Genomic DNA, 15431 nt, shown 5'->3' with positions numbered 1-15431 from the left:
ATTACCCACTTGAAACCTGCTGTTAACTGATCTTTTTATTAGTATAGTATTTGTATTTAATCTATATTTATTGAGTTGAATCGAGAATCGAGTATAAAAACTGCCCCGAGAACCGGAATCGAAAATTGAATCGAGAATCGAAATCGAATCGATTTGACAGCTTGTGAATCGAAATTGAATCGATCTAGAAAATCTGAATCGATACCCAGCCCTACTAAGGCGGAGAGATGACCGTGATAGACCGGTAAATAAAAACGCACCCTTTTCCATGGAAAGTGGACATATTGGCACATTTCGGATTCTATAAAGTTAATGGGAAACTAGACAAGACTTACGCTGTGTGTAAAATTCTCATCTCAGGTATATAATTGTCATTGTCTTAAAGCTGCTAAGCTTCCGTTTTTGTTGAGAATAGTTGCACTTGACTTTACTACTTGACTGATTAAAAATTTGCCTTGTTGTGTACAGTAGAATTCTGATGCATCGCAATGCGTCGTAGAAATGAATTGAATTGAATCGTTACCTGGTGAATCGTAATTGAATTGAATTGTGAGGGCAGTGCCAATGCACACCCCTAATTCTTACAGATCTGGGAGACATGTTTTGAATATCTTGATAGTGATCATTGATTTTTGAATCTCATTTCCTGATACATATAGTGGTTGCCTTTTGTTCTCTTTATCTATATCATCTTTAGTAGTGTGCAATAATTTAGCTTATACATAACTGAGTAGGCATTCCTACAAGAACATTTGTGGACAAAGCAGTTATTTATTTATTGGTCCAATTATTTTTTTTTTTCATTTTTTATATACTTACATATAAGTGTTTCTGTTTACATACTTGTTTCCAGATATGTACACGTGTGTAACAATACTGTATGTTTACGGATGTATATGTATAACTTTATTCTATTTATTTATTATTTTTATGCTGGCATGGGGCTACAATAGTCATTACTAGTTACATGTATTGTAAATACTCTGTATAAAATATGTCTCAGCCATAGTAAAGGTTGTTGCTTTGTTCTGTTAAAATGAGAAACATTTCCTTTAAGAGTATAAGAGCTGTTCTGTCCTAAAAGTCTGCTGTTGTGTATAGTTTATAAGGGGATTAAAAGCCCACACCATGCTCCGTGAAACCTTTCTCCCAGCCCTTATAAAACAGAGCCTGTGGAGATGTATGAATGCTGGTCTGTGTTCACTCAGAGGCTGATAGCATCTTTAACTGCAGTCAGAGAGAGAGAGAGAGAGAGAGAGAGAGAGAGAGAGAGAGAGAGAGGCATGTGTGCAGTGATGCCACACAAAGGAAACTCCATCACTGCTTTCCTTTTAGTCTCTCACAAAGAGATTCTGATGTATGGCTTTCATTTGCCTGCGTCGAATCCATAGGTGTCTGTTTTAACGTTGTGTGATAACACTCTTAACTCTTTCCCTGCCAGCATTTTTTTTTAAATTGCCAGCCAGCGCAATCATTTTTTATGATTTTCACAAAAGTTGAATGCCTTCCAGGAATGTTCTTCTTTAAATATATAAACATACAATGTATCAAACGAAAGAACAGACCCCTATTAATTTTCATCATATCTTCATTAGTTCTCTTTTTATCACCTCTCAAATATGGGTAGGTTTCTTCAAAAATACAAAAGTTTGAGCAAAAAGCTGAAATTTGAGAATTTTTGGTGAAGGACACTGATAGAGATCAGATTCAAAGCGATCCTCAAAACATACACAGAGTTCGAACTGTTTGCCCTAAGGGAATACTTCCGGTTTTATAAGTTGGGTAAGATAATAGCGGAAATACGGATTGCTGGAAAAACTTGTCATTGGCAGGGAAGCAAGTTAACTCATCAATGGCGGGTAAAGAGTTAAGATGATCTGTCTGCTTCTGACACCACAGGGGAACCCACTAGGATTTATGGAGACCTTTATTATGTTTAAAATAAGTTTAGCCATCTTAGGAACTCATTAGGAGAATCAAATAAAGATATAAACAATATGCAGAGTAGAGCTACAGTATAAAATGTCAATACTGTGGTCCTGAATGAATACGTTTGGATAAAAAATGGGTAATGTTCAGAGGTGAAAAGTAGTAAAGTATTTTTACTTCATTCAAGTACATTTTTTAAAGAAAAAAACATGGTTTTTATTAATACACCAAAAAACACAATTACCAAAAAACATGGTTACTACACTTTTACCGCACAAAAAAAAAAACGGTCAATTTGTAAATCACTGACACCCGGAGGAAAAGTTTACATCAAAATTAATATCTCACTAAAGCTTAACATGATGACTTAACCTATTTGCACAATATTTGATAACATTTTGATTTCTCTCTTTCTTCTTGAAGGAATACCGCGGTACCTCAGTCAGCCTGAAGCTGCATCGGTCCGGGCAGGTGACAGTCATGTGCTGAACTGCGAGGTAAATCCAGACCTTGTGTCTTTCATCCATTGGGAGAGAAACAAGGAGCCGGTTAATCCGGACGAGAGAGTGTTTATCCTGCCGAGCGGAGCTCTTGTCATCAGTAATGCCACAGAGACGGATGCAGGACTTTACCGCTGCGTCATCGAGAACGCCGGACCCACCAAGACCAGCGAAGAGGCTGAAATACAAATACTGCCTGGTAAGACATAACCATAAGTTCAAAGTCAAATTGCCCTTCCCTCAGTGTGTGTATAGATTTTGGACTGTGGAAGGAAACCATATACTTTAATACCCAACGTAAACCCATGCTGACACAGAGAGACCACCTGACCCAGCCAGTGCTTGAACCGGGGACCTTTATGCTGTGAGACAACAGTGAACTGTTTGGAGTGGCCACTGTGCCGCCCCAAACATCTTTATTGGAAGGGGCGTCCCATTGCTTTTGTCTATATAGTGTATTTTTACTGAGGCTAAAGAGACCTGAACTCCTTTGTGGCTAATATTGAGCCCTGCTGATTTATTTCGACCGGCAGTCGTGAGATATTACAGAACATAAATCAGACCTGAAGCTCTGTCACCTGCTGGGCTTATCTTATTAAACACGGAGCAGTTCAAATGAAACGTTATATTTTTTAAGACGCAGGCGGTCGACATATTCACTGCGCTCTGAAATGAACGATGTGGACAAACATGTACCGACTATATGCATACTGTTTTCTTTTGCAGAAATTGGTGAGGAACGGAGTCTGGAGTTCCTCCAGGAACCTCAAGCAGTGTCTAAAAGCATAGGAGAGAACGTGCTGTTCCCCTGCGTGGTGACGGGATATCCCACAGCGTATGTTCGATGGAAGCACAAAAACCGGCTTATTGAGGAGAGGTGAGATTAACAGTGCAGATCTACACTCAGTCAGACAGCCATCATCAGGTGCTTGGCAGAACCGGGACATTAATTCCTCTGCCAGGGTGACCGACGTGAGCTTTGAGTCCCGCTGTGGCAACACTGTCCACTTTTAGCCATCAGTCTCCCTGTATGTGTGCTGTTCGGTTGGCGCAAGGCCCGTCCCAGCTGCCCGAGTAAATAATTAGAGTGACGGCGCCCGCCTCAGAGGTGCGAATACTAGTCAAGACAGCAAGTGTCTAAACCACACATACACAATCTCCGTCACACCTCTCGTACACTACGAGGCTGTTCGCAGATTAGACCGTTAACTCCACTGTTTATACACGCTACATTCATGTTAGCTGCCGTGCTGTGTGCCACATGACACCTAGAGACTCTCAGCATTGTAAATGTACCATGGTTTATTGTTTATTTGGATCTTCATTACCTACCACAAAGTGGTAAAAACATGCAAATACATAAAATAAGACTTTAAAAATTAAAAAATGTTAGCAGTAGCATCATATCAAATGTGTACCGCTACACCAACATGTTTTTTTTTTTTGAAAGTGTCACAAAAATACCATGGTATTCATCAAAGTTCTGTGGTGTTGCCATCTGTTATCATCATGGTATTTTAGTACCACTGCCCCACACCACGGGTTTTCAAACTTTTTTCTCAGCCGAACCTCCTTCATTATTTACTTGAAGTACAAAGTGGTGATTTTAATGGGGACATTACACAAGACTTTATGATGTAAAATAAATCTTTGGTGTCCCCAGAGTACATATGTGAAGTTTTAGCTTAAAATACCAAATACCGTATTTTCCGGACTATAAATCACACTTTTTTCATAGTTTGGCGGCTCCTGGAACTTGAAGTCATGTGCGACTTATATGTCAAAATTATTTCATACTGTAACGCGAAACCATTACCGTCTACAGCCGCGAGAGTCTGCTCTATGCTGCTCCTGTATTTATGTAATTCAATGGATTCAGTGATGTGGAATGACTTCGGGACCTTTTTGAATTGATTTGGCTTGTTGTGTTAATTTAGTCTAATCAGCCTCCCAGGTATGTTCGATATGGTATTGTGTATCATGTAAATAACTGTTTATGTTACTTTAACACGTACGGACACCTATTTAACCTGCTGCTCTGTGTACCACTGTTTAGTTGAGTAACTTGCCTTTCCAGATTAAATGTCTGTTCTTCAGCTTGGATTTTGCGAAATCATTTTCTAAATAAATGTGACCAGTCACGGAAAGTAGTGACACAAGTCGGATCTGGGCATTTTGAGTTATTCACAGATTCTGAAAGTGCAGTTTCTAAGCTTTCCAACGATGTGTAACACATGGAAATCTGATAAGATTTGGAGAAGTTGTGGCCATTTGAATAAAGGAACTCAGAAATACTCAAACCGAGAAAATCGAGACGAAAGGGACTCTTCTTTTCAGCTGGGGGAGACAATAGGGCTCATTTACATCTCATTTAGCTAAGCCATACCCCCTGTAAAACCCTTTTTGAGATGTTCTAGCATCATATGTAGTATTTTATGACCAAATGACAACCCGCAAAAATAAACATGACTCTTTTACCTTTGTGGGGATCACAAGTCGAATCCACTCTGTTTCAGATTATCCAATGACCATATTTGTCCACAAATGCGTATAATCCGTGAAATATAGATTGTTTACATCAGATTTCGCATGAATGTCTGGTAATACAATATAATAAATAATCTGAAGACTATTTAAATCGTAACATGTAAGGGTATATGAGCTTACACTCCGTTAAACACATAAACCCGCCTTCAAAGTTTGTATTTAAAATAGGGAAGTAGTATAATAGATCATCCAAACAGCGCCGTCGAAAACGTGACATCCTTTAGAGATGTTACCAATGGCTCGCTCGTTCCTCCATCAGCCAATGACTTCATGGAAAATATTGATAGACAAAACATGTAGCCAATTACATGAAGAATACAACGATATCTGTGTAACTTCTGTGTGTTTGGACTCATGCTGCGCTGCAAGAACTGACATACAGATGACGTCAAAGTACCGCGAGAGCAAGTCGAAATTAAACTACTCCGTAAGATTTCTTGAAGAGCTCTCGCGGTACTTTGACGTCATCCGACTGCGGCGCCGCATAAAGTCAGTGACGCGGCTGACGTATGATGCGGCTGACTGTTATTTGTTCCGCCCCAGCTTCTTTTATCTTTCTTTTGTTTTGTGCGCCCGAGCTTCATTTACAGTCTGGGGAGACACGCTGTAAGTTTGAAAAAAAAAAAAAAACTTTGCAAACATGTCTGAGGAACAGGGCAGCGCGTCACTACAGTCACGTGACTTCACGCTCGAGCCGGAAGAGAAGACAATGCTGAATAAAGTCGTAATTCTGCTATTTTTGCACCAAACTGTATTTTCGATGCATCAACACAATCTTACTGACCCACTGATGTCACATGGACTACTTTGATGATGGTTTTATTAACTTTCTGGACATGGAAACCATACATAGATTTTTCAATGAAGGGGAAAGCTCTCGGACTAAATCTAACGATAAAACATCTTAAACTGTGTTCCGAAGATGAACGGAGGTCTTCCGAGTTTAGAACGACATAAGGGTGAGTCATTAATTACATTATTTTCATTTTTGGGCGAACTATCCTTATTTAGTAGTCACGTTGTTCCCTTTGGGGGCGGAGGCGAAAACACAAGCTTATACAGTATGTAAATATACACACAGACAATGACGCCCCCCCGCTGCACGCTAGAATCTCCGGAAAAACAAGCCTATTTTAACCGCAAAATGTAAGCTTTTAAATATACAAAAACTGCTATCTCAAACATGGAGAGGCTTCTTCGTGATCTCAACTAACAGATTCTGCAATAAAACGAAAATCACAAATTTTGAAAAAAAAACTTTGTTTCTCATTTTCTCGAAACTTGTGCTGCCGACTTGTGCCCCTGGTTTCCGTGACGGGTCACAAATGTGATGCATAGCCCACTGCGACTTTCTATTTTTTTTCTTCTTTAAAACCCATTTTTGACTGATGCGACTTATACTCCGGAGCGATTTATTGTCCGGAAAATATGGTCGATAATTTATTATAGCATCGTAAAATTGCCACTTTGTAGGTGTGAGCAAACATGTCATGTGCTGTTTTGGGGTGTTTCCTTTTAAATGCAAATGAGCTGATCTCTGCACTAAATGGCAGTGCCGTGGTTGGATTGCGCAGATTAAGGGGCAGTATTATCCCCTTTTGACATCACAAGGGGAGCCAAATTTCAATGAGCTATTTTTTCAGATGTTTACCAAAACCAAGCTACTGGGTTGATTTTTTTTTTTCTTCACATTTTCTAGGTAAATAAAAGCACTGGGACCCAATTATTGCACTTAAACATGGAAAAAGTCCGATTTTCGTGATATGTCCACTTTAAGTAAATATTTCAATAATTTAAGGGTCGGCTTTAGGACATTTGCAAGTTTTTTCATTCGTTTTTGAAGTTGAATCAGTAGTATTTTGCATAGTTATTGTCATTATTACGTGTTATTGTACCTTCATCCGGTAATTTTCTTTTATTTGTAAATTTCACATATCTGTCCATTTTGCACAAGTTCTCCGTTTTCTGATATTTTGTAGAGTTGTGTAATGGTCACATGACATGCAGATATTTAAATATTATAATTTAATTGTAATTAATTTCTTTATCATCAACCCCCCCCTGCAATTCCCACTGCCAACCACCAGGGTTTGGAAAACCCTGCCTTACACAAATGTACATTGATGGACGTATCAGATGGCAACACCACAAAACTTTGAAGTAAACCATTGTACTCTTCCTTGTGTTTGCCAGGTTGATAATGTATAGCCCATTTCACACAGAGATTACGGAAAATACGATTTGATACGTTTAAATTTTGGTTCATTTACACTGCCCTTGATTTTCCAAAATCTATGCGTGCGTTCACACACATACCATAAAGATCCTGTAAAGACACATATTTAAAGTCCTGTACTAGGTAGGTTGTTTCTACAGCGTCTGAAGTTTGCTAATTATCCGTGATTTTTCTCGCAAGAAACCAAGCACTTTTTAGTTTATAACAAGATCGTAAGGAGCATGTGATGCCATGTCCTGTCACGCTGGTGAATCATCTCAGCTTTAGCGCACATAGTGACAAACTCCCTGATCTCTGCTTCAGTCCAGTTTGAGGACATTTTTTTGTCATTAATGTTGATCTGCGTTTAAATCTCTGTGTCAAAGAGCTGAACCATAACTTCTTGTCGCTACGGCACGCCCCTTACGGCATTGTTTCTGCCTTTTGTTTATAGAGGATGTGTTCTGTTATGTTATGGGTAGGTCCTCTTTACGGGAGCGATCCCAGGACATGTTCGGGACGTGTTTGTGTTCACACAGAAGCCTCTCTGCCAATTTTACGGAAATTTCTGGGACAAAACTGCTGTGTGAATGGGGTATTAGATATGCAGTTGCTAGGTGTTACGAGTGGTTGCTAAGTGCTTGCCAAAAGCCCCCTTTGACTAATTTGTATTATCCAAAATATGGCATAATTAGGATTATTTTTCACATCATCAGTCCCGATTCCCATCATCTTTTTTGTGGTATGATTCATGTCCGTAACAGCCCAAAGTGGGTAAGGGGTAATGATTTCCGTGCCTTGGCAAACATCACCAATAATTGCCCACCAGTAAGTTGTGCAAGACTTGAATGATCAGAGGAGCGACCTGGAGAACAAAAGTCTGTTGAGTGCACAAAACACACTTAAACTTTCTTTTGTTTTTCTTGACAATTAAAGGTACTTGTAAGATAATGCATCTTCCCAATTTCTTTTGGACCGTCAGTGAGTAATTTGAATAGTAAAGCAGAAGAAAAGGGTGAAGCATCTGTATGGTTCTTATTATCAGACTGTGACAGACCGAAGCTTTTCTGAATTGACACGTCTGCAATTGTGGAAAAATGCTTTGTGTGCTAGCAGAACTGTAACTTCTTCACTGCCTCTGAGAATGTCTGTGCTATAGGGATTAACTACGGTAACCGAGATGAAAGAGAGTGACTTATAAAGTCTGTGGTCTGTATAAAGTGTGACTTCAATCCCCCCAAGACTTTAATACACAATTTAAATGTTACACAGAGATTCACTGCCATTCTGATCAATCTCCGCCTCATTTTTAGAGTAAAGTGGTCTGTATTGTGTTCATAAATATTTGAGGATATAAAAGAGGAAGAATCTTTTTGGGGACTTATGCAAAAATCATTGCATGCCTAGCAAAGTAGAAAACAACCCAAATTGCAACCTGAATAATACATTAGATTTCTGCCTTGATGATAAGACGCTAGGTATTTGATATTGTCCCTTTCAAATTTCTCACACTGTGGTTCATGTAAGTTAATAAAATTAAAGCCACAATATGTAGATTTTCACTACTAGAGGTCGCTATTACACAATAACAAAGGTGAAGCTTTAAGGGACACTCCATTCAGCTAATCTCTGGGTCTGGTGGAACCACTTTTAGCATAGCTTAGCATAATCCATTGAATTAGCATAGACCATTAGCATCGCGCTCAAAAATAACCGAAGAGTTTTGATATTTTTCCTATTTAAAACTTGACTCTTCTGTAGTTACATCGTGTACTAAGACCGACAGAAAATTAAAAGTTGTGATTTTCTAGGCAGATATGGTTAGGAACTATACTCTCATTCTGGCGTAATAATCAAGGACTTTGCTGCCGTAACATGGCTGCAGCAGGCGCAATGATATTACCCACTGCCCGAAAATAGTCCCCTGCTTATTCAATTGCTATTGTTAGAGTAAAGTTTTAAATAGGAAAAATATTGAAACTTTTTGTAAAAATTTTTGGTTATTATCATGTTAATGGATGAGTCAATTAATATTTTTACATGTATGTTTAATCACATTATTTTATGCCATCATAATGAATTAGCTGCAAGGCACAACGGCTGCGTGTTAGATGCTGTCACTTCTGTGTTTGTTCAGTTGTGTTGTCATAGTTTCTTCAATCGGAAACTGAGAATAGCGCAGATATTAAGCCACTAAAAGGGCGATGATTACAAGGAATCAAGGGACGAGCCTTTATTTAAAACAGGAATTTTTCTGGATTAACAAATCCCTGTGAACTTTGTGGTAGGGCTGCACCATTAATTTAAAGGGGGCATATCATGAAAATCAATTTTTCATGTTTAAGTGCTATAATTGGGTCCCCAGTGCTTCTATCTACTAAGAAAATGTGAAAAAGAGCAACCCGGTAACTTAGTTTTGGTAAACCATTCTCTGCAAGCATGTGAAACAGTAGGTCATTGAAATGTAGCTACCATTGTGATAGGGCTGTGCAATTAATCGATTTTTATTTTCAATTTCATTTTTTTATTTAAACAATTACAAAAACAAGATAATCAAGGTAAAACAATTGTTGTGCGATTAAAATATAAATTACGTACTGCTGTACCGATGTGTTGGTAAGGCAATTTTTAAGGCATATTTTTTAATAAAAAGGTAAAATAAATGCATGTTTAAGTCAAAGTCACTGAGTAATCGTGTTAACTCATTCTCCGCCAGCCTTTTTTTTTTAAAGTTGCCCGCCCGCATTTTTTGTGATTTTCACAAAAGTTTCACAAAAGGCCTTCCAGGAAAATTTTCTTCCAAAAATATATAAACATACAAATATAGCAAATGAAAAAACAGACCCTCTGCTTTCAAACAAACAAACCAAACGGGAAAAAAAAACTTTTCATCCCTATCTTCATTTGTTCTCTTTTTATAACTCAAATATGGGTACCCTCAAAAAAATGATTCAAGCCCTTCTTAGAAATGACACATTAAAATTGTGTTCAATAAATGTAAAATACCTCATTAAGAGCAATAAGTACAGATGTGGCCTTTAAAAACGCGCGTTTTCTCCCGCGGCATTCGCCAAATCGTCTCGCGGAGTCACGCAGAATTCTGCAAGTGTTTTCGGGGGGGCTACTTTCCCTTTTCCCTTAATGTGTTTCGCTTCACAGAAAATCCACCAGGTGGCGCATAAAAAACTACATTTTTATATGCGTTGTCATTGCGGTTGTTTCCAGAAGTTAATAAGGGCATTGCTGAATATTTAATATTTCTATTAAAACAGCAAAGTGACGTCAACCCCTTCTTGCCAGCATAACAGCGCATACATTTATTAAGATGACTGTACGTGCAATGGGCATTTATACTAAGTGCAACAAAGAATTTAGTGTGAGCCTAATACCCTTAACTCTATTTACAATGAATATCTTAATTATTTGTGTTGTCGAATTTTGACACCGTTTCATTGTTTGTTTATAATATTAATAATTATGTCCGTTTTTCTAAAAGTATTACTATTTTAAAGAGATTCATGTGGTATAAAAATACATGTTTTAAAGTTAAAAATGTTGTAAAAATATATTAGTATTATTGTTCTTAATATATTAAGAACAATAATATGACACATGTATATTGCGCTAAAATGCTATACATATGGAAAGAGGAATTCTTCTCAACCACCACCAATAAAGTTAAAAAAATATTCTTTAGAAAAATAGCGTTTAAACCCACGCAGAGCGAACAAGAAAACATGGGCCTATGCTTACATACTGTACAGTGGGCATATGATATCTTTATTTAGTTTTACATATTTAAAACTTTAATAATACCTTTCTTGCGCATATAGGCAGTCAGTGTTATGATTTTTTTTTATCCTTTCAGCCGTTATTCATAACAATAAACAGATTTCCTTATTGAAAGAAAAACGTAGAAAATGTTATTATGGGTATAGTTGATGCAAATAAAGTGTGCAGTATACAAAAAATGCAAACAAATTATTTCTAAAAGTGGCAAGATTTTAAAAAGATAAAGGTGGTATAAAGAAAGACATGAGAAAAGTAGAGGTATGCAAAAGAGCACAGTTTAGTTATTGTTAATTAAAGCGGTTTTATACACCTTTGTTTGAATTGACAAGCATTTTATTCGCCACTTTCAACACATTTTGTGATTCATTTACTGATTTATTACAGAAAATTGTTGTCAGAAGCAAAGCTATTGTACAAAGCATCTTTATATGTATGTTTTAAAGTTAAAAATGTTGTAAAAAATATATTAGTATTCTTTAATTTAAGAATAACAATATGATACATTTATATTGCGCTAAAATGCAATATACATTATTCTGCAAGCAATATAAATTATTCTCAACCACCACCAATAAAGTGTAAACATTATTCTTTAGAAAAAAAACGGCGTTTAAACCCGTGTTGCGTGGAGCGAACAAGAAAACATATGCTTACATGCTTATTCGGCATATGATATCTTTTTTATTTAGTTTTACAGTTTTAAAAGTGGCAAAAAAGTTCTTAAAATCTAATGAATACTGGTTTTGTAAAATGTATATAACTGCAGATGCGTGCGTGGGATCCGGGCAGGTATCATTTTCCTCCAGACCTTGACGCATGGTCGCGGGAAGGCGAGAAATATATTTTTTTTAGGTTAAAATATTTTGCACAATTGATATATTACTTATGAATATTTTAGGAAATTATTTTTGACACACGTAGGTTATTACGTGTATTTTGGATTTTAATTTCATTACTGTGCCTATCCGTGGCCTCATCCGAGCGCACTTTCTCCGCCTTGCATCTTTTGAAGACATTGGTATGCAGCACCATGACCCAGAAAAGACTCACACACCTTTCCCTGATGCATGCCCACACAGAAATACTGAACTCCCTGGATATTTGTCCTCTAGCTCATGAGAGACTTTGGAATCTCTATACAACCGGCGCAATTCGCGAGGCGAGTTTTTTCTGTTCGAGTAAAGAGCGCGTTGATAATATGCGTATTAACGGAATGACAACGCGGGTTTGTTTATTACATGGATGCGCAGCAGCACAAAAACGCTTTTTAATATGAAAAATTAAAGGATTAAAATGTAACAGATTATTATTGAGTCTCTTGGACATAAATGATGACCAATTATGAGACGTTAGAAGGCGCAAAGAGCTGCTTCATCTGTAGCTAAGTAAATAAATGCTTTGCTTTAAACAAATGCATCTACTTTTAAATGTTTTTTTTTAAATGCTACCCAACGGATTTATTGTATATAATGACTCTGCACCTGTAGATATGGTGAGATGAGAAAACATTTTAAGTAATGCTTTTAAAAAAAACATTTCGCTGTCCAAGTGCTGAAATGGCTCTCCACACGTTTGTAAATTCTTTATCTTTTGTTTGTAACAAATAAAGTATTTTTACAGTACAAACCTTATATAAAGCCTATTCTAAAAATGTAATTATACACCATGTTTTTCTTATTAAAAGTATACAATATCAGAACTAAACCCATTATTATTTTTGTTCAAATTATGAATTATTTATATGTTTAAAAAAGACAGTAATAGTACTATTTAGTAAAAAAAGATCTATATAAAAATATACTAGGTATGTTAATGTAAGAATATTTTACATCTGTTAATCGACGTGTGATCTTAACTTAAAAACGAAAGTAAAATATGTTCGTCCGCATGGACATTGAAAACTGTGAAGTTTAATTAATATTATATGTTGTTATAATATTATATGTTGTATGTAAATTGTAACGAAAGTAATTCCCCCTGGGATAAGTATTTTTGCTTCTGATTAATAGCGCATATTCATCTGAGAACTGATGATGTCTGTGTTTCAGACCCTGGCTGTGTGCCCTGAAGTGTATATGACAATAAAGTAGTAAATCTCAATGTATTTATTTTTAAAATGTATTTTAAATAGGCCTATAGGCTCATAGGTTTTTTGGTTAAAAAAATTCACAGCACCCCCTGTTCAAAATGACTTCCAGCGGCCCTGCCTTGACGCTTTGTGTGTTCGACTTTAAATGGTGCGGCGCTGACTGGTCGGCGTATGACATCAGAGTACCGCGAGAGCAAAGGTAAAGTCGGACCATTTGTAACATTTCGACTTGCTCTCGCGGTACTTTGATGTCTTAGGTGCCGAACTGTCTGCGCAGCGCCACATAGAAACGCCCTTTGACTCTTTAAGGCAAAGTACCAGCAACATGAGAAGTGGTGGCACGCAAAAGAAAGTGAAGGTACGCAGTACGCTAAAATATAAAGTGTCTGTACTGCGAGCACTGGTTTAGTTATTTACATCGTGTGTTGCTCTTTCACCATTGTGCACCCGCGTACTCGCTCTGTAGTTTGTAGCTCGCGCTCCGGCTTCGATAAACACCGTTTCTCAATACCAAGTAGGGGAGAGTGGGGCAAAGTGAGCCAGTGGGTAAGTTGACCCACCCCCTTTATCTAGGCAACCATACAGATTTGTAGCCGTGTGACCACAAATACAGGTAGCAACCATAATTTATATTTGGCTATGTTAAAGAGAAGGACAAATTAAAGAGTTATGATTAAAGTATGATTTAAAAAAAAAAAAAAACAGTTTTTATCCTATCAAAGTAAAATGTATACATACCAGGTATAATGGCTGTTATGTCAAAGTAGATTTATCCAGGTCTAAATATTTATACCATACATATTGGTGATAGGCTAATGTATAAAACCATGTGAATGATTTAGCTAAAGATTAGCCTGAATTACTAAGCTAGGCAGTTTTCCAAAACGGTGGCTGTGGGGCAAAGTGAACCAGATGGGGTAAACTGAACCAGGGGTTCAACCCCACCATGAGGCACTGTAACCATTGAACATGTTTCATAACAAAAAGAGCCTAGGTTATATCAACATATGTCAAATTAAGTTACCTGATATCCACTTAATTTTATAAGTTATAAACATTCATTTAAAATAACATACAGCGTATGTATTAGGCCTATTTGCTTAAATAGCATTTTAACAAAGAAACTGCAAGGGTTGAAATTAAAACCCAACGCGCTGGTGAAAACTGGATAAACCGGTTTTCTTTTGATTCCCTGATGATGAGGTGATCGATTAGCATTGGGGGTTGGCAAAGAATTGGCAGACCTAGGGGTGGGTGGTTTTTAATTTCTTGACTCTGTGTCACTGGTAGCTGCTAAAACAAGCAGCTAAACCATGTACAATTAATTACATTTTGGAATTAACTTCCTTCATGTCTTTTTATTTATACACTGTAAAAAATATTTTCTGAATTTTTAAGTAGTTAGCATTAAATATGTTTACAAACAATTGGTTTACAAACTCTGGGATGTTTGTGATTATCATCATTCAGAAAAGTGGTGCTTGTGTTTAGACTTGTGTTTTACGTGATTAAATCATGAAGATTACATTAGTTTCTTTTCAGTGTAGAACAGTTTGTAATCAAAATGCAAAAATATAGTATATTTATAAACATCGCTGAAACAAAGAGTGAATTAAAATAAAAAAAGTAATAAAGTTAAAGCTGCTGATAATTTTGTTTATATTTACTAGCCTTTTCTGAGTGAAAAATGTTTAGATTTTGTTAAGTAGCCTAAATCCTACTCCAATTTATTTCAGTGTGGGTTTCTCATTTTTATCAGCTTTCTTTTGCTTTTCAAAGGGCCGTCTACCTTTGCTACCGCCAGTGCTTTAATGTGGGCCGGTAGGCGCCAGTACTCAGTACCGCCACTTCCAAATATAGCTCTTGCGTACCACCACCTCTCCCTGCGCCCAGAACGTACTTCTAGCGTACCAGAACGCTCATTTGCACATCTGTTTAAATCAGAGGCTTAATTTAATCCTTTGGCTGCGCTGCCGCTTTTCAAAGCGCCCTTCACAATGCAAGCTACCTAATTCGTCCCACCGAGAGCAGAGACTACATTACCCATACACCTTTGAGTTTTACAAGTTAAAAGCGCATGCGTAGCTTTTGCTGCTGTCAATAGGCTTGTTCGACTTCATGCGGCGCCCCGAGAATCGACAGCCGGAAGACGTCACAGTATCGCGAGAGCGAGGCGAAATATGATTTCTTGAATCATTTTCGCGGTACTCTGACGTCATCCGGCTGTCGGTTCTTGTGGCGCCGCATGAAGTCGAACAAGCATAGTGTTAACAACGTGGTTTGGAGAGGTGTGTGAAACGCGCAACCATAGCTGCTCTGTTAAAATGAAAATACAATGAATACTTAATATGCCCTCCTG

General features: G+C 37.4%; 1 protein-coding gene across 8 annotated transcripts in view; it reads left to right on the top strand.

The window, feature by feature from the left end:
• The window catches only part of neo1a (neogenin 1a), a 184250-nt gene that overhangs the window by 97791 nt on the left and 71028 nt on the right, over nucleotides 1–15431 (top strand). For all 8 annotated transcript variants that reach the window (XM_065261606.1, XM_065261604.1, XM_065261603.2 and 5 more), the window contains exons 3-4: nucleotides 2353–2628; nucleotides 3156–3306. In XM_065261606.1, the coding sequence (XP_065117678.1) occupies nucleotides 2353–2628; nucleotides 3156–3306 (427 nt within the window). The remainder of the gene's footprint in view (nucleotides 1–2352; nucleotides 2629–3155; nucleotides 3307–15431) is intronic.

The sequence above is a fragment of the Paramisgurnus dabryanus genome, chromosome 2, assembly GCF_030506205.2.
Source record: "Paramisgurnus dabryanus chromosome 2, PD_genome_1.1, whole genome shotgun sequence".
NCBI classification, from domain to species: Eukaryota; Metazoa; Chordata; class Actinopteri; order Cypriniformes; family Cobitidae; genus Paramisgurnus; species Paramisgurnus dabryanus.
Note: the sequence above shows the minus strand (reverse complement) of the source record. Positions and strands in the feature narration are given on the sequence as shown.